The 13,751-nt window shown below is 45.7% G+C and overlaps 2 protein-coding genes across 36 annotated transcripts in view; one reads left to right on the top strand and one right to left on the bottom strand.

Annotated features, from left to right (window-relative positions):
- ASPRV1 (aspartic peptidase retroviral like 1) overlaps positions 1-11,315 on the bottom strand; it is a 107,206-nt gene extending 95,891 nt beyond the window's left edge. For 13 of the 35 annotated variants that reach the window (XM_057309469.1, XM_057309473.1, XM_057309474.1 and 10 more), the window contains exons 1-2: positions 10,728-11,277; positions 9,790-9,878 (exon numbers count right to left, since the gene is read on the bottom strand). Coding sequence is in view for 4 of the 35 variants with exons in the window: in XM_057309455.1 (XP_057165438.1) it covers positions 9,790-9,820 (31 nt within the window). In the remaining 31 variants the exon portion in view is untranslated. The other 22 variants (XM_057309470.1, XM_057309452.1, XM_057309460.1 and 19 more) reach the window with 15 other exon arrangements.
- Positions 11,316-11,867: 552 nt separating this feature from the next.
- PCBP1 (poly(rC) binding protein 1) lies at positions 11,868-13,464 on the top strand. The gene has a single exon (XM_026483613.4). The coding sequence runs from the start codon at positions 12,046-12,048 to the stop codon at positions 13,114-13,116; it is 1,071 nt and encodes a 356-aa protein (XP_026339398.1). The 5' UTR covers positions 11,868-12,045; the 3' UTR covers positions 13,117-13,464.
- Positions 13,465-13,751: the final 287 nt, after the last annotated feature.

Genomic DNA, 13,751 nt, shown 5'->3' on the forward strand with positions numbered 1-13,751 from the left:
CTGCCCCCCGCAAAAAGAAAAGAAATTGTCCTCTCTTTCCCCTTTCCACTCCCCCATTTTCAAAATGTCTTTATTTTAGTCATTTAATCCTCACAAGAAGATATCTCCATTTGACAAGTGCAGAAACTGAGGTTTTGAGAGGTTTAAGACCAAATAGCTAGGATATGGGTGACCAGGGTTTCTGGAAAAGAATTTTCAGATATGGAGAAAGGTAAAGACAGTAAACTCCTTCACTTATCCTGAGAAGAAGTGGCTATGATAAAGGGTTCCTAGAAGATATCTAAATGAACCAAGACTGTTAACAGGATTTTAAAGAAACTCCTGTTCTAATAAGACAAGACCAAAAAGAAACTGTAACTCGAAAAGCCAGTAACGCAGTGAGCTATCAGCAATCCTGCCCTCCCAGGAACAGTTCAAATTATCAATAAGCCTGACAAAGGAGGACTTCATCTCTGAAGAGATCCGTACCCTTGCAAACCAGTCCTTACCTCCCTAATTCCAAAATGATGTATCACTTTATCTTGTTAGAGAGCACAACACTATTCAGGTCAAAATAAACATTTTTTAGACTGAGTCATTTGAAGGCAGAAACAATATGTTATTCATACAGATCTTTTCTTCATTATCTGGTACACAACCCCTATACACTCAATACATTTTTGTTTAAAATTTGAAAAACGTATTCATTCAACTCTCATGTGCTAGGCACGAACTATTCTAGGAGATGGGATATAGCAACAATCAAAACAAAGTTCAAGCTATCATGAAATTTACACGCGAGTAGCAGGTGAACAATAATAAACTACAGTAGAGTCTCTAGAATAGTGCCTGGCACATAGTAGGCATTCCTCAATAAATATATCAATAATGAATGAATGAAGAGTACATCAAACAGTAATAAGTTCTGTGGAGAAAAATAAAGTAGGGAAAGGGAAGAGCGAAGGCAGAGGGCAGGAGATGGCTTTTACTTTAAATAGGTTGGCCAAGGAATGCTTCACAAACCAGATGACAGAACAGAAACCTAAAGGAGGTTAAGAGAGGAGCCATACTGGTAACCGGAAGAAGTGTTCCAGGCAGAGAATACAACTACAGAAGTCCAAGGCTTGGCATGCTGGAGCAACTGCAAGGAGACCAATGTGTCCAGAGCACAAGGGGAAAGTGGTCAAAGATGAGGTCAGAGCAGCCTGGAAAGGGTGTTGCTGAATATCCTTTGTAGTCTCCCAGACCACTGTAAGGACTTTAATTTTTAACATGGGTGGAACCCAGAGGACAGTTTTCAGCAGAGGAGTGGCATGATTTGATATACGCTTAACAGGATTACTCCGGTCACTGTTCAGATTAGACCAAGGGAAGACCACTTAGAAGTCTGTTTCAAAGGTAGCAGGGGAGGTGGTGAGAAGTGTTCAAATCCTGGATGTTTTTTAAGATACAGCTTATAGGACCTGCTAGTGGACTGGATGAGGAAAGTAAGAAGAAGAAAAGAACAGTCGGGGTGCCTGGGTGGCTCAGTCGGTTAAGCAACAGCCTTTGGCTCAGGTCATGATCCCAGGGTCCTGGGATCGAGCCCCACGGCAGGCTTCCTGCTCAATGGGGAGCCACTTCTCCTTCTACCTGCCACTCCCCCTGCTTGTGCTCCCTCGCTCTCTCTGTGTCAAATAAATAAAATCTTAAAAAATGAAAAGAAAAAGAACAGAGTCAAGGGAGAGTCCTCCATATATTCAATACAACTAAAATGGGGAGGAATTGGCAGAGGTACACATTTGAAGATTTATTTATTTACTTGAGAGAGAGAGCGCGCACGCGCGAGTGCAGGAAGGGATACGGGGAGAGAATCCTCAAGCAGAATCCCCACTGAGCACGGAGCCTGATGCGGGGCTTCATCTCATGACCTGGGATCATAATCTGAGCTGAAACCAAGAGCCAGATGCTCAAACGCCTGAGCCAACCAGAAGCCCCCAGGGGTACATTTTTGAGAGAAGTTTCAATATTAATTTGCTGAATATGTTAAGCTCAAGAAGCTATTAAATAACCAAGTGGAGATGGTATCCTGTAGGCAGTTAGATATGAGAGTCTTAAGTACAGGGGAAGACATCCAAGCTGATCATATACACTTGAGAAGTGTCAGGGTACAAATGGTATTTAAAATCTTGAAAGAGCACCTAGGGAATGAGTGTAAACGGAGAAGAGATGCCTGGACTCATTTGAGTACTCCATCATTAGAGGCTGAGAAGATTAGGAGGATTCAAAAGGGGGCTGGGGATGAGGAGCCAAAAAAGGGGGATGGGGTTGAGAAGGAGGGGCCAGTGAGGCAGGGGGGAAATCAAGGGAGTGGCATCCTGGAAGCCAAATGAAACTAATGTGCAAGGAGGGAGTGTCAGGTGCTACAGAGAGGTCAAGATGACTGAGAAATGACCACTGAATCTGTGTGCTATTTTTTAAGCACGTTCTTCCCCATTCCACATAGTACTTTTTTTCCTTTAATCCAGGTAAAATCCCAGTATTGTCCAATGAATACACATAAGGTTTTTATTTAATGCAGCTATAACCATGTCTCAAAAAAACAAAAATCAACGTGCTTAATCCGGACACAACAGATTTTACACAGCAAATAATGCTGAACAAATGCTTTGTCTGGTTGAATTAACTGTGTCTCTGAAACAAAGTTCTCAACTAAGTCTTGCTTGTGCTCAGTAGGTGGGCTCAGAGAAATGAGCTATTTAAATGTATTTCTTTTGTTCTGCCATAAAGTAGCAATTATTCTTGAACTCTTTTCCCTCCTCCCTAACTCAAACATCCCAACCAGCTAAACAAAGACCCTAAATTTCCATACACACCCCCTTTGAAAACAAAGCAGAACACAATCAAATCCAAAACTTGGATAAGAAAGGGATATGCTATGCTCTATACCTTCTTTCCTTTACTGCACAGAGGATTACCAATCATTTGCTAATTCAAAAACTGCTTTATTTACATTTTCTCCTTGGAATCTCTAGACCAGAAGTACAATTTTTTTTTTTAAGATCTTATTTATTTCTTTGAGACAGAGACAGCCAGCGAGAGAGGGAACACAGGCAGGGGGAGTGGGAGAGGAAGAAGCAGGCTCCTAGCGGAGAAGCCTGATGTGGGGCTCGATCCCAGAATGCCGGGATCACGCCCTGAGCCAAGGCAGACGCTTAACGACTGAGCCACCCAGGCGCCCCCAGAAGTACAGTTTCTAATGTCTTCATCTTAAAAGAGAATTACTGCTACAAAGTAAGACTTGAACTTTCTGTGCTCTAGTAAAGCATAATCGAGTTTCAATAATGTACACTTCTGAAGCAGAACAATAATCACCAAAACCTGGATCATGCAAACATCCTTCATACCTTTTGGAAATGCCTTCAACTTCTGAATGGACTGTGCACTGTCGGCCTTTAGGCCTTTGCTTCCCTTCTCAAGAGTTAACCTTTCCTGCCCTCCACCTTGCAATTTCTCAACTTGGGACTCAGCCTGAGTGCCAACTTCTCTAGGTAGCTTTTCTGGATCCCCTCCAAGGATGAATCAATGACCCTCTTCTAAGCCCATAGCATCCTCTGCCTACTCATCTCCTAATACACTGATGTAGTGTACTGCCAATCTGTTTACTTGTCAGTGTCCCTCTCCAGATCATAAACATCTTGAGGGCAAGGACAGGATCTCACTCATTTTTGTATCCTTAGTGTTTGGGAACTATCAAGCAATCAGAAAGTATTTGCTGACTGGGGTGTCTGGCTGGCTAGGTCAGTAGAGCATGAGACTCTTGATCTCAGGGTCCTGAGTTCAAGTCGCACGCTGGGAGTTAACTTTAAAAATAAATTAAGAGAAGAAAAAAGTATTTGCTGCCGGAATGAATAAGATAAAATATGACTTGGAACTAACATAACAAAAAAAAGAAATTAAATTTAAAAAAAAGAAAATATGACTTGGAATACTTTATGTGATTTTTTTATTTTTATTTTTTTTAAAGATTTGATTTATTTATTTGACAGAGACAGCCAGTGAGAGAGAGAACACAAGCAGGGGGAGTAGGAGAGGAAGAAGCAGGCTCCTAGCGGAGGAGCCTGATGTGGGGCTCGATCCCAGAACGCTGGGATCACGCCCTGAGCCGAAGGCAGACGCTTATCGACTGTGCCACCCAGGCGCCCCTGTGTGATCTTTTTAGCACATTTTCCTTGATAAACCAATTGAACTGAGGCTAATACTAAAAATACTGGCATCTTAACTACATCCCCAGCTGATAGCAAAAACAAAGAAATTTTCCCTACCAGACACTGGGAAGAGAGGATAAAAAGAGACATGGTGCTCAGGAGTTCTCATATCAGCTGCTCTTTTTTGGTGCAAAACAGCAGCCTATGCTTCCCACACAACACGAGGAGCAAACGGACCTCTGAACTGTCGTCTTCACATCCCTTCCACCGATCCTGTGCTCTCCTCTTCCCTCTGCCCTAGCCTTTTCCCTTTCCTTTTCTTACCTGTTTTCCTTCCTTATTTTCTGTACTTTGCATTTGCACTCTGTTCTCATTTTCCCTTTAACTTTTCTCTGCACTCCCTTCTCCATGCCTTATTTCAGTCAGAGTAACCCTGGGGAACCCATGGGCATTACTTTCCCCAACTAGGAGAACTTAGAACAAAAATGTTGTTGTATCTCCCTGGGCACTTCTGTAAAGCACACCAATATATTTCTTATGTTTCTGAGGAAACCCAGTAATAACCCCATAGCAGCAGCACAAGATCATCGGCATATGAGATTAATATTATTACTCTTGTTACTATCCACAAAATGTGTAAGAAATATTTCTTACGCTGGGGCATCTGGGTGGCTCAGTCAGTTAGGCATCTGACTCTAAGTTTCGGCTCAGGTCATGATCTCAGGGTCATGAGATTGAGCCCCTGAGTTGGCTCTGCACTCAGCACGGAGTCTGAAGACTCTCTCTCTCTCTGCCCCCACCCCCTGCCTCTCTCTCATGCATGGACATGCTCCCTCTCACTCTCTAAAATAAATAAATAAATCTTTAAAAAAAAAAAAAAAAAAGTAGTGGGATGCCCAGATGGCTTAGTTGGTTAAGAATCTGCCTTCAGGGGCACCTGAGTGGCTTAGTCAGTTAAGTGTCTCCCTTTCAGCTCAGGACATAATCCCAGGGTCCTGGAATTGACCCCTGCATCAGGCTCCCTGCTCAGTGGAGAGCCTGCTTCTCCTTCTCCCACTCCCCGTGTTTGTGCCTTCTCTCTCTCTGTTAAATAAATAAATAAAAATCTTAAAAAAAAAAAAAAAAAAGAAAGAAAGAAAAGAAAAGATGGGGCGCCCAGGTGGCTCACTCGTTAAGCGTCTGCCTTCGGCTCAGGTCATGATCCCAGGGTCCTGGGATCGAGCCCCATGTTGGGCTCCCTGCTCGGCGGGGGGCCTGCTTCTCCCTCTCCCACTTTCCCTGCTTCTGTTCTCTCTCTCACTGTCTCTCTCTGTCAAATAAATAAATAAAATATTTTTAAAAAAATAAAAATAGAAAAGAAAGAAAGAAGAAAAGAAAAGAAAAAAAAGAAAAGAAAAGAGAATCTGCTTTCGGCTCAGGTCATGATCTCAGGGTCCTGGGATCGAGCCCTGCATTGGGCTCCCTGCTCAACGGGGAGTCTGCTTCTCCCTCTCCATCTGCCCGTCTCCATCACTCGTGCTCTCAAATAAATAAAATATTAAACAAACAAACAAACAAAAAGACAAGTAGTAATTAAAAAAATAAATAAAGTATAGGGGCGCCTGGGTGGCTCAATTGGTTAAGCATCTGCCTTCAGCTCAGGTCATGATCTCAGGGTCCTGGGATCGAGCCCCACATTGGACTCTCTGCTCAGTGAGGAGTCCACTTCTCCCTCTCACTGTCCCTCTGTGTTCTCCCACTTTTTCTCTCTCAAATAAAATCTTTTAAATTAATTAATTAATTAAAGTGGTAAATATCATTAAAAATACACACATATATTTCTTAGGCTATAATCTGTAGTATCCCAGAAAGTGATAGGGTCAAGGCCCTCTCAATTTACTACAATTTCAAATAAAAGAAAAATGTGAAGCTAATTCTGAAGGTGTAAGAGAAAAATCATACTTTTTGAAAAAATGCTACATGTTGGTAGGGAAAATTTAAAAAGCTATAGTATGGGGCGCCTGGGTGGCACAGCGGTTAAGTGTCTGCCTTCGGCTCAGAGCGTGATCCCGGCATTATGGGATCGAGCCCCACATCAGGCTCCTCCGCTATGAGCCTGCTTCCTCCTCTCCCACTCCCCCTGCTTGTGTTCCCTCTCTCGCTGGCTGTCTCTCTCTCTCTGTCAAATAAATAAATAAAATCTTTAAATAAATAAATAAATAAAAATAAATAAATAAATAAAAAGCTATAGTATACTTGCTAGACCGGGTAGATTAGGAGGAAAAAATGTGGTCCCTGCCTCCAGCGTCTCCAGAGGAATAATTCCCACCACTTCCCACACCCATAAATGTAAACATTAGAGAAAAAGAGCAAAGAGGTTTTCTTAAACCAAAAAAATCTGGAACCTAACATAAGTGGACTGGTTGCTCTGGGACAGAAGAATAAAGAATGGATTGAAAGCTTTTTGAGTTAAAGATAAAATTATTCCATGTGTCAAAGCATCAGAAGCCAAGAAGAGGAACAAGACACAATAGTCAAGAGGCCCAGCTCAGGTTCTGACAAGCTATGTCACCTTGGGCAAGTCACTTCATCCTTCTGATCCATACCTAGCTCTTCCATAAAATAGGCATAATAATACTTTCCTGGCAAAGTTGTCTGTGATGATTAAGTAACGTAAAATCACTTCAAAATATTTCACATAACATGCCAATGTTAAATAAAAGGGAGCAAAAATCCTTCCTCTGAACAGAATATAAATCCTGTGGTTCAATTCCCGAAGTCTAGGCCTGACTCACCTTCACCACCTCGTTAAATTCCTTAACTAACCTGCAGTCATTCAAATGGGAGAAGAGTCAGGCATGAGGCTCCAGGGGTGGGGCAGTGACTATTTAGTCAATTGTTCCATATCTCAGTGGCTTCATCTGTAAAATGGGTGGTGTGGAATTCACTCATATATCCACAAGATAGTGCAGGTCTCGGGAAGGGAGTGGAGAATTTACCATAAGTGAGTAAAGTGTTTACATAATCTTCCCCCCCTCCAGAGATAAAGAACCAAGATCATCAAATATCATCACTGCCTAGACAGAAGACATCATTTAATCTCTTGTTTTACAGATGGGAAAACCAAAGCCAGTCTTGGATTGGGTTGTAAACATCTCAAAGCTAGACAGTGGCAGAGCTGGGGCTAGGGGCCAGAGACACAGGTTCCTAAGTCCAGGGCCCTCTTTACCAGATTTCCGGGTCACACACAGCACCTGTAGTCTGTACAACACACTATCAACACCAAGACACATTCCAATTACAATTTAATCAACAGCTAAATGTGGCCTATAGGGGCAGAGAGGGCTGTAGGACTCTGGGGGAAACAGAGAAGCTGAGAGCTGGGAAGGGGAAGTCTTTGTTGGGGGTTGGGGGGAGTTTAGTAGAATCCTAGAGGTACTCAGATGAGAAAAAATTAATGGAAAATTTCAGGCAAAAAAGTTTAAAATAGGCAGCCTTGGGAAGAAAGACCCAATGTATACATCTTCTTTAGGGAAAAGAAGTATGTGGCAGGGGAGCCTGGGTGGCGCAGTCGTTAGGCGTCTGCCTTCAGCTCAGGGCGTGATCCCGGCGTTCCCGGATCGAGCCCCACATCAGGCTTCTCCGCTGGGAGCCTGCTTCTTCCTCTCCCACTCCCCCTGCTGTATTCCCTCTCTCGCTGGCTGTTTCTCTCTGTCAAATTAATAAATAAAATCTTTAAAAAAAAAAAAAAGAAGAAGTATGTGGCAGATTTAGGGGACCAGAGTAGTTTTATTTTATTTATTTATTTTTTAAAGATTTTATTTATTTATTTGACAGAGAGAGACAGCCAGCGAGAGAGGGAACACAAGCAGGGGGAGTGGGAGAGAAAGAAGCAGGCCTCCCAGCGGAGGAGCCCGATGTGGGGATCGATCCCAGAGCACCGGGATCACGCCCTGAGCCGAAGGCAGACACTTAACGACTGAGCCACCCAGGCGCCCCCAGAGTAGTTTTAATTCCTAATTATACATAATTCCCAATTATACATAATTTCTCTTTTTGTCTCCTGAGTTTTTAACATTTACTAATAATTTTAATTCCCTAAACAATTCTGCCTCCTCTATAAGACAAGGCCCTCTGCGGAGACCACAACTTTTTTTTTTTTTTTAAGATTTTATTTATTTATTTTACAGAGAGAGAGGCAGTGAGAGAGGGAACACAAGCAGGGGAAGTGGGAGAGGGAGAAGCAGGCTTCCCACTGAGCAGGGAGCCTGATGGGGGGCTCAATCCCAGGACCCTGGGATCATGACCTGAGCCGAAGGCAGACGCTTAATGACTGAGCCACCCAGCTGCCCCCAGACACCGCATCTTGCATAGTGGTATATATACAGACTCTGGATTCAGATCGCCTAGATTCAAATCCCTATTTTACTGTTTAATTGTGCCTTAGACAAAAATCCTTCACCTCTCTGTATCTCTGCAAAATGGAAATTAACATCACCCCCATATCAGGAGGTTTTGTGAGGATTAAATGTGTACATTAATCGTTTTGGTCACAACCTAACAATGGGTTTCTCATTTTAGTTTTGATGTGCCTTTTTATTTCATGTAATTACCAGAGCACACTGCATATAGTAAGACTACGTATTGTTTCAAAAAGATTTTGTTTTATATACATGCACATACATGAGTTATTTTGTAAAATTTAGCTCTTATGGTGGTTTGCTTTTAAAACTGTTGGCGCACTTGGCTGGCTGACTCAGTGGAATATGCAATCTTGATCTTGGGGTTGGGAGTTCGAGTCCCACGTTGGGTGTAGAGATTACTTAAAAATAAAATCTTTAAAATAAAAAAATATAAGAGCCACTGAATTATCATACAGAATAAAGCTTCAAACAGTGCCTGGCAAATTAAGCACTTAATGCTATTACTGTCATTGTTGCTCTTATGTACCCATCTACCAAAGTTGTTTGTAAAATTACACAAAGTACTGCAAAAGCACTTCAGAAACCATGATATAGGACATTAACGTAAGTTAAAAGAAGCAAAAAGCCCTTCTCTCCATCTCTAACACCCACACATGTAGAGCCCTATTCAGGCACATATTCCTTCTTTGACCTACAAGTTATTTGTTACATTAAACTGAAGAGTTCACAGACTATGACTTACCTAACACTGTCATGCTCTGTCAATATTTGCAGAGAAATGGAGACTTGGCGCCAAAGTAAAATTATGTATTTTTACTTGGTTGGGACATTGGGGTGAGGAAGGCGGAAGTCATGCCCACGGATGGCTTAAGGAATAAGTGAGTCACACAGGGAAACTGCTTGCTCCCACAGAGCCACGTAGATTTAAATGCGACGCAGACAAGGCTGGACTGACAGATGCTTCAGCCTTTGGGCAGGGCTGAATCATGTCCCCCTCCCTATTGTCACCCAAACACCTCATTTAAAAAAAAATAGCATTTGAGCCTCTTACAGGTATAGCTCACACCAGGAAAAACTGGGAATCCCCAAACAAACAGTGGGTGACTATGCACCAAAAGTTTACCTGAGGGGTTCCTTTAAATGACAAGCTCACTTAAACACTCGAATAGCACCTGAATTCTAAAACCATGACTTACAGAAAAATTTGAAAATGTGCTCACCAATAAGGAAATCAGAAGGTCTGGATTCCATCCTCCACAGTGTGACCTTGAATTAGTCACTTCACATCTCTGGGCCTAAGTGAATTCGTCTGTTAAAAAAAAAAAAACAAAGAGGTAACACCTACCTCAGATCATTGTAAAAATTAAAGACAGTATGCAGTGAAATGCTAGTACAGCATCTGGCACTGGTAAACGCACAGTAACATCTGTCTCTGTCCCTCCCACTAAAAGTTAACACCCGCTGTGGGTAAACTGAGGTTCACCAGCCAGCTGACCTCTGAAAAAGGTCACTGGTATCCGAATTGCTTCATGGACATTTTTTTTTTTTTAAGTTGTTTTAGAAGACCATTTCTTGGTCTCTCCAGCACACCAACCTGTGCTAAAAGTCTAGGAAATCAGTAACTTCCCATCTCATTTCTTAAAGCAGCAATTCCTAAATGCTTCGGTACTGGGGGCCCAAATTATCCACTGGTACTGCCCCCCATTACTCATTATTAAATTTAAAACTAACGAAACTCAGTATTATGCCTACATTTCAGTTATAAACGTTTCCATTTTAAATTAACAGGGGAAATGCATTAAAATTCGGCAGCCGAGGTTTGGACCAGGGTGGTCAGAGCACTCGCTGCGAGGGGAAGGCTCCAGCCAACACGCACGGGGTTGGGGAGGGGGGGCCATTCTGGAGCTTTCGGGTCGACCCGGTCGACCCCAATTTCTCGTTGGCGACGAATCCAGGCCACGTGCCGCCATTTTGTGTTCTGGAAACATGGCGGCCACCCCGTGGGGAAGGAAGGGGGGCGGAGGGACCGCCACGTTAGCCGCTTTCCTTTAAGGATCCTGAAGCACGTTGCGCACACGTCTGTGTGCCTTTTCTGTCTGGTTTAGCCGAAGGGAAGAGAAAGGGATAGAAGCAAACGTATACGAGCCACCCAAGCGACCTTTCTTTAGCGAGAGGAACGTGCAGTGGCGAACCGGCAAGAAAGGCCTTCCAAGATGGCGGTGCCCGACAAGGGCCGTCCCCGAAGAGAGCGGGGCGCGGCATCTGCACCAAGGGGGGAAATGGGAAGGGCAGAAGCGGGAGCTTAAACGGCGTGGGGAAAACCGCAAGAACGCCCCACAGCACTACTCGGCACCCCTAAATAAATGCGGCCCCCAAGAGGCACACCATTGTCTTAAATGTCTGACGAGACTGCCACGACTAAAACGACACTAGGAGGTGGGGTTTCTGCAGGTTCAACCGAAAGAAACTTGCAAAATGCAAACAAAGCATTATGTAAATGGACGCCATTCTTTTTTTTATGGCCGTCTTTCCAGCACTTCCCAGAAATCATCAGCAGAGCCGCAACTCGGGCGGCAGGGGTGGGTTTCGGTCTTTCTCTTCACCGGCCGCCGCTGGGGGACCGGGGTAGGGGTGGGGGCTGGCGCGGGGCGCCCGGGCACCGGGGACGAAGGGGCCCCACGTGCCTGCTCGCGCGCCCTCGCGCGCGCGCACCCACCCCGCAAGCCTCGCCTCGCCGCCCCTCCCCCCCGGAAGACCGCGGTTGCCCCTCCCGTCTCCCCACACCCTCGCGCACGCGCTCTAGCCTCCTCACGCGCACGTTTTAAATCCGCGGCGTCCCAGCTGCCGCCTGCAGTTACCGCCGGGGCTGCCCGTGTCGCTCCGCTTCCAAACTCGTTTTGTAAGGCGGGAAAATAATGTGTCATACCCATTCACAACGCTAACATTTCCAAACATTTGCCAGTGCCGCTAGAGTTAATAAAATGCATATCGGTTTTAAAACTTTGCCGGGCTCACAGCGTCTGCACATCGGGGCTTTATTTGCAATGCTAGGCTGTTAAAAAATTTTTTTAAAACTACCATGTGGAGGTTGGCGCAATCTTGTGACCTAAAAAAGACGGGTCCTCATTTTTTTTCAAGGGGTCCTGCGCGGCAAGCACTTCCGGGGTCAGAGGGTACGCGGGGTTGAAAGCGGGCTTCCCGCCCCGCCCAGACCGCCGAGGCTGCCGCCGGAGTCGCCACCGCCGCGCCCTCGCCCACCCGCCCGCCCGCCGCTCCCGGCCCCGCTCGCCCCCTCCGCCGCCGCCGCCCGCCCCTGCGACGACGCCGCGGCCTCCCGCCCGCGCCCGCTCGCTCCCGCGGCCCTCGCTCGCCTCGCGCCGGCAGTTTTGGGCCTACATCTCCCCTCCCCCCGCCAGCCACCAAAGACTTGACCACGTAACGAGCCCAACTCCCCCGAACGCCGCCCGCCGCTCGCCATGGATGCCGGTGTGACTGAAAGTGGACTAAATGTGACTCTCACCATTCGGCTGCTTATGCACGGAAAGGAAGTAGGAAGCATCATTGGGAAGAAAGGGGAGTCGGTTAAGAGGATCCGCGAGGAGAGTGGCGCGCGGATCAACATCTCGGAGGGGAATTGTCCGGAGAGAATCATCACTCTGACCGGCCCTACCAATGCCATCTTTAAGGCCTTCGCTATGATCATCGACAAGCTGGAAGAAGATATCAATAGCTCCATGACCAACAGCACGGCGGCCAGCAGGCCCCCGGTCACCCTGAGGCTGGTGGTGCCGGCCACCCAGTGCGGCTCCCTGATTGGGAAAGGCGGATGTAAGATCAAAGAGATCCGCGAGAGTACGGGGGCCCAGGTCCAGGTGGCGGGGGATATGCTGCCCAACTCCACCGAGCGGGCCATCACCATTGCTGGCGTGCCGCAGTCTGTCACCGAGTGTGTCAAGCAGATCTGCCTGGTCATGCTGGAGACGCTCTCCCAGTCTCCGCAAGGGAGAGTCATGACCATTCCGTACCAGCCCATGCCGGCCAGCTCTCCAGTCATCTGCGCGGGCGGCCAAGATCGGTGCAGCGACGCTGCGGGCTACCCCCATGCCACCCATGACCTGGAGGGACCACCTCTAGATGCCTACTCGATTCAAGGACAACACACCATTTCTCCGCTCGATCTGGCCAAGCTGAACCAGGTGGCAAGACAACAGTCTCACTTTGCCATGATGCACGGCGGGACCGGATTCGCCGGAATTGACTCCAGCTCTCCAGAGGTGAAAGGCTATTGGGCAAGTTTGGATGCATCTACTCAAACCACCCATGAACTCACCATTCCAAATAACTTAATTGGCTGCATAATCGGGCGCCAAGGCGCCAACATTAATGAGATCCGCCAGATGTCCGGGGCCCAGATCAAAATTGCCAATCCAGTGGAAGGCTCCTCTGGTAGGCAGGTTACTATCACTGGTTCTGCTGCCAGTATTAGTCTGGCCCAATATCTAATTAATGCCAGGCTTTCCTCCGAGAAGGGCATGGGGTGCAGCTAGAACAGTGTAGGTTCACTTACAACCCCTTTCTGCTGTTTTCCCATGATCCAACTGTGTAATTTCTGGTCAGTGATTCCAGGTTTTAAATAATTTGTAAGTGTTCAGTTTCTACACAACTTTATCATCCGCTAAGAATTTAAAAATCACATTCTCTGTTCAGCTGTTAATGCTGGGATCCATATTTAGTTTTATAAGCTTTTCCCTGTTTTTAGTTTTGTTTTGGGTTTTTGGCTCATGAATTTTATTTCTGTTTGTCAATAAGAAATGTAAGAGTGGAATGTTAATAAATTTCAGTTTAGTTCTGTAATGTCAAGAATTTAAAAATTAAAAAATGGATTGGTTAAAAAATGCTTCATATTTGAAAAAGCTGGGAACTACTATCTTAAACTCTTTGTTGGTGGTTTTTTTTTTCCCTTCCCTTTTAGCGTTAGGCCTTTGTAGGGAGAAGGGTGGGCCCATCCTTGGTTTTCTCTCTAGCCCTTTTCACCTATTGGTAAGATTCCATTCCCCTTCTGTCCCAACAAAGGAACACGGCAGGCTGGGCCTGCTTTGGGATATTTGCAGACGGAGGGACTCTCCCGGAGAGTGACATCCCTCCAGCCAAGTTCCAGAGAGAGGCCTCTGCCCATTTCTCT

The sequence above is a fragment of the Ursus arctos genome, unplaced genomic scaffold (assembly GCF_023065955.2).
Source record: "Ursus arctos isolate Adak ecotype North America unplaced genomic scaffold, UrsArc2.0 scaffold_8, whole genome shotgun sequence".
Classification (NCBI taxonomy): domain Eukaryota; kingdom Metazoa; phylum Chordata; class Mammalia; order Carnivora; family Ursidae; genus Ursus; species Ursus arctos.